Here is a 6,000-nt window from a genome sequence, read left to right as displayed (position 1 = left end):
AGTTAACAACTGGCATCATAGAACAAAATTGCAGTATGTTTCCATCTTCAACTTAAAGAAGCTTTGCTGTGGAATAAATTTGAATGAATCAAATCAGGTAACATTTTTTACATTTGTCATTCCCTCATGTCGTTTTTTAGAGTAAAATAAAATACAACTTCATCGAGAAAGTGGATAATTATATGTTTCCTTCTTGTATGAATGCAATTGTATGGACTGATTTCAGAAATCAATTAGGCCTAACTGTTATTTTTAAATTTTATTAAATTTGTCAGTCCCTCATTAGTGTATAAAGTGAGAGAATGATTCAAGATGAGTATATTATAAAAATTTTTTCGTTCAATCGTGCCAGCCAATTTTATTTCCCAAACCTGTATAAACTATTAAATATATAAAACTAAATTATAATAAATATTAGATATACTTAGTATGTTATCATTTTCATACTTGAGGTAGCTGTAACTTAGAGAAAAACATGTCTTAAAATAAAATGTCATTCCCTCACTTTTTAAATGGTGAAATTAATTAATTAATTTAAATACTAAGTATAATTTACAGGATATATACTTTCTTTATAATGCCATTACATATTTATATTAATATAAAAAGTTTCAGAGCTTTTTATTCACTTTACTTTTTTGGGATTTTATAAACTGAAAAATGACAGTTTTCGTGAGAATGACCCATGTACATATATATACCTCTGCCGGGAAGTAACACTTCGCTGAAGGGAGAAGGGTCCCCATGTAGCGTCGCAGCTAGTCGTTCTCTACTCTCTCACATCTAGCCCGACACTTGCGTTTTCATCTTAGATTCAACCTTGTATATATTCTCATGTCATTTTCATTCTCTCACTCTTTTGCATATATCTTCCACGTTACACTATATATAGCCCGTTTTTGCGTATATCATCATTTAATCGAATTTTTATTTCAATTGTTTATTTAATGCAGTATTGCATTGTACTTAAATAAAAAATCGTATATTTTAAAATTTATTTCTTTTTTAAGACGAATTATTAAATCTGTTGCATTTAAGTGGACCATAATAAAAGAATATACATGTTTGTTCCTACCTTAGGTGCAATTTAACATTTGAAATATTTATATTCTGGCCGATCGGACTGTGTAGGGGTTAGGGAATTGATCTTGCATCAGAAAGGTTCTGGTTTCGAATTTCGAACAAGGCATGGATGTTCCTTCATCCTCTGTACTATCTGTCCCTACTGTGGGAGCAACGTTCGCCCACTTGATAGGATGCCCCTGAATGAGTGGTCAACAAATCTGACCTAATACGCCTGAATTGACGAATGTCAATCCAGGTGGACATTGGAAAAAATATTCATAATCTTTTACTTAAGACCCGAGATCCACGTATGTGTACCTAAAATTATTAGTCTCCAGCGTATTATACATTTTGTTAATCTTATCTTGATTTACGGCAGTAAAACAGAGATTTGGAAAAGTAAAAAAATTTTTGCTATATTCCTTTCTACCGCAGTATGAAGAGGTTAAAGAAAATATGTGTTTGCAAGTTACATAACTTTGACAGCTGGCTACAATAATACACACTTAAAAACGATCTGTTCAAGTTTGCGCAACAAAATAAGTGCACCAAATTCCGTTCAAATTTTGTTTTACGCGAGCCTATAGTTGTGTATATGTTAAGGAGATTCAAAAAAATCAGCGCCTAGTTAAGGATAATTACAATACCATGAACTGTAATGAACTCAGGTAAAATCAGTAAAGTTTTTCTTACGATACAGATTACAGCAAGAACGTTTAATTCAGAACTCATAAACTAATCTATTCTTCTAATAAAATTAAATTGTTCATCAGCCCTACGCACATCACAGAGACAAAGATAAAGCGATTCGAATTAGGATTAATAGAACAGAAGCTGATATAAATGAAACATTATTGAGTATTTAACGTAATTGACACATTTGTGTAAATCTGAGAAAATAATAATTTTTATAACACAACTAAAACATACGTGCCTTTTGAAAAAGTTAACTTATGTTTCTGAGGAATGCAAGATGGAAACTTACTTATACATTTCCGTTCTCCATAATTAACATTTTATCGTTGCCATCTGACTATTTTCTAAAGTATGAGGCAATAATAATTCATTCATACTATGAATGCGTTTGATGCAATAAAAATAACAGCTCTGATTTTTTAATAAAGCTCTCAAAGTCCAATGAGTAACTGATTCTTGTCACTCAACCTTGGTTTTAGAGAAAGCACAAAGTGTCCATAGTAAGTCCAGTTGGTTGAGAATATCCGAACTAACTAAACTGAACCAATAAAAAGAAATTGGAGAGATAGGAGTCAAAAGGAAGTATGTAATGTTTTGAATAACGCTATTGCTTGCATGAAATACTTATAAAATGAATGGTAAGAAAATTATAAAGGAATTATGAAAGGAATAAAATGAGAGTTGCAAATTCATCAAGGAATGAAAGAAAAGTTATGTATGAATGATAAAAAGGTAAGTTACAAATGAATGAAAGAATACATAAATGAAAGGTAACACATTAAATTCACAGTAAATAGTAAAGCATATGAATTTTACCAGCAATTGTCTTCCTCTTCCAGACACTTTGTAGCACAAGAATCTTTATCTTGAACTCCATCAATATCAGATGCTCCCTTCAGAGTTTTTCCACTTTCCGGTTTCAAGAAATCCCCTGTTGAGGTTATAAAAGTTTAAAATGTTTTCTATACTATATTCTACTAGAATCATGTTTTTGTGACTTAAAACACAATAAAACAATTTTTTAAAAAAATGTTTTTATTTTTGAGAAGAAAAATAAAGAAATTAAAAATAAAAAATAAAGAAACTAATAAAAATAATTCCAATTTAAGGAAGATTTGGCATCTTGTTTAGCCAACCCAATGTATTGAAATTTCTAGACTTTTATAGTAATATTGAATGAAAATAAAGAAGACATTGATAAAATTATGCAAGCTCTGAAGGGTATTACAATAAATAAACTTCATCCACGTATTTGTTTCATGATCAAAATGTAAAGAAATCGTAATCGAGAGAATGGAATCACGATGGTTCCACTCACTGTCTGCTTTGCTTTGACGCACTGAATGATTCACTAGTAAAAAGAAATAAGTTCCGGTGTACCGTCGGATATGACATTATAAACGCCTTGTCCAATAATACTTTATCTGTAGCTGCGTCACTGCCAGTGTGAAGATGTCTTTAGTTGTTTTCATAAAATTTAAACGGATAACGAAAACGCTTGCGCTTCAGCAGCTGGTTACTGAAAAAAAATTACTGAATTTTACTGAAAAAAATTTCCAAAACTGAAGTTATTACAACTTATCATAATATTATTGCAACTTTTAAAATTAATAATAATAAAATAAAGCACTTCTGTAATATTTAATTATCATTTCTGATTCGAAAGTTGAAAACGTTTTTTTCATTAAAGTCATCTTTTAAAAATTTGAAGAAAAGAACCAAAATTAAATTAGAAAAAAAGCATTAAGCTTAATAAAACTATAGAAGTAAGCAAGAAGTTTGATTGCCAGTTACTAAAAGTGTGATGGCGAAAAAGGAAAAGCACCGGTGCCTTGCCAGATACTTTAAACTTGCTGAATATCCAAATCCGTCACCGATCCACTTACTTCGGTGACGAGTTCGTCATCAGTGGTGACTCCCAGTCGACACCGAACCGGTCACGGCGAACCAAATCATCTTGATTGCGGACCCCCATGCACTATAAAGATGTTCTATGCCAAAATGGCTAAAAAAATTTAATATTTTTTTTTCAAATAGTTAAAAAAAAAGAAAATCCATAAGTTTAATGAATTGAATTTAAAAATAATATTTTAAAGCCTTTTTTGCTTCGGTTTAAAGCATGAATCGGCGGAAGTAAAACTAACTGGCAATATCAAGTACATTTCACAAGAAGGCTATCAAATAATACCTATTCTTGTTTGGAGCTAAGAGAATAAAACATTATAGTCATATTTAACGTTATTAAGAAGAAAGAAAAAAAAAGAAAGTAAAAATCTTACACAGAACTGGTGGCTTTCCAAGAATCAATAATGTTACAAATAATCCTTCCTTGATGTCCACCTAAAAGAAAATATTAATGACTTAAAAACTATTTCCTTGAAATTCTGTACAATGCGAAAATATTCCTTTCATTCAAAATTCATTCTGTTTTTGTCCACTTCTGCTCTGTTAAGCCTAGTTCCAATTCATTCTCTCTGTGCATTGCGCATGTTTCATCACCAAGCCAAATTTATTTTGAGAATCAGTGTATGTATGTATTCTAAATCAATGGTCAAATAAATTCTAAACAGTTCATATTCTATTGCAAAAATAACTTTTTTGACTCTTGTGAGTATCATATCTTACAGTAATTATAAATTTCAGTGTTACTGAACGCTTAAAATGGTGGAAGCTACTTTACGCCAAGTAGTGTAAAAGAACATTATCGGTGTTTCACTGGAACTATCTTTGGTTCTTGGTGCAGTGTTTCCCTTCACCCCCTTGAGGAAAAGTAGTTTCCTCCATTTTTTAGAATGAAGATATACTAAAATTTTCTTACAGTGTAGTTAAAACTGAGAAAACTTAATTAGGGTAATAGAAAAACAAGGCGCATTATCTTAAAAAATTACCCATTCCTTTTTTTTTTATTCGAACTCTTGTAATACGCTTTTTGAGCAAATGTTTCGATATGTGGTTCCGGAGATAGAGCATTCTCCTTCCAATGAGGTGAACCAGGTTCGAATCCCAGTGATGGTTGGTAGTTACGAATTCTGCACCCGACTCGCACCAATCACAGTGCTGACGTAAAATATCCTCAGTGATAGACGGATCCTGGGTTAGAGTCTCTTTACCGTCAGGCTAACCGAGGGAGGTATTCATGGTTTTCCTCTCCATGTAACGCACATGCGGGTTAGCTCCATCAAATAGTCCTCCACGAAAGGAAATTTCGTCCAATACTTGATCTCGGAGTTGCCTCGTCTTCTGGATTGGGTACAAAATTGGAAGGCTACGGCATTGAACATTAGTTATTGTGAACCCTAAATTGGGTAGGCGTTTCAACGACGGTTATAAAAAAATATAGGGATTCGTCTATTTAAAACACTTAGCAAATGTAGGTAAAATGATTTTCAAAACTTAAAAAGAGATGCAATAATGCTGGAAAAATGTTTGATTTCAAAAATACTTGTACAATTCAATTCCCTTACAACTCTTTTGAACTACATCTATTGAGAAAAAAATTATTTCTAAATTAAACAAAATTTATGTTTACCAAAAAGTAAATTTGAAAGTTCACTTACTAGAATGGTCGGTACTCTAACAGGATTCAATTCAGATGTCGAGTCAAGGCTATTCAAAATATTTGATTGAATGCTGGGTACATTATCTCTGATTTTCGCCAATATTGCTTCATCTAAAATTGAAAAAAAAAATATTTAATTCAATATTTTCATTTGAAAAAATGGTTTCATATTGCATATTATCAAATGCATAATGTTATGAGTCTGAAGAAAAATAAATTCATTTATAATTAGAAAATGATTACGATGCGCTAACTTTTTAATTAGGTTTCACATTTTACAGCATAACATATGTAATTGTAGGTAATAGTACAGCAAATTAAATCTATGCAGTTATTTGAGTTTAAAGGCCATATTAATTAACTAACAAAAGTTCTAAAATAGAGCAAAATAAGTCGATAATAATGATAAAATAAGGAAATGTTAACTTTCTCACGAGCTCAATTTAAAATCTCTTTATATTATTGCTAGCTGAATGCCCGTTGTTTGCACGAGATAAATGAAAAAAGAAAGCAATCAATAAATCAGAACACGATAACACTACAAAATCATGCAAAAAACTGAAACACAAATACCGACACAAAGCTAAAGTAATAATCATAAAGTTAAACTAATTTTTATGTTTTTTTTTTAAATTTATTATTATTTGTTACTCTTCCTGGTGGCTTTACGTTACTAAATT

The 6,000-nt window shown here is 31.0% G+C and overlaps 1 protein-coding gene across 1 annotated transcript in view; it reads right to left on the bottom strand.

Annotated features, from left to right (window-relative positions):
- Positions 1 to 6,000, bottom strand: part of LOC107442687 (uncharacterized) — a 39,801-nt gene that overhangs the window by 13,818 nt on the left and 19,983 nt on the right. Inside the window, exons 14-16 of the mRNA XM_043053255.2 lie at positions 5,319 to 5,431; positions 4,041 to 4,101; positions 2,578 to 2,692 (exon numbers count right to left, since the gene is read on the bottom strand). Of these exons, the coding sequence (XP_042909189.1) occupies positions 2,578 to 2,692; positions 4,041 to 4,101; positions 5,319 to 5,431 (289 nt within the window). The remainder of the gene's footprint in view (positions 1 to 2,577; positions 2,693 to 4,040; positions 4,102 to 5,318; positions 5,432 to 6,000) is intronic.

This window comes from Parasteatoda tepidariorum, chromosome 3 (genome assembly GCF_043381705.1).
Source record: "Parasteatoda tepidariorum isolate YZ-2023 chromosome 3, CAS_Ptep_4.0, whole genome shotgun sequence".
NCBI classification, from domain to species: domain Eukaryota; kingdom Metazoa; phylum Arthropoda; class Arachnida; order Araneae; family Theridiidae; genus Parasteatoda; species Parasteatoda tepidariorum.
Note: the sequence above shows the minus strand (reverse complement) of the source record. Positions and strands in the feature narration are given on the sequence as shown.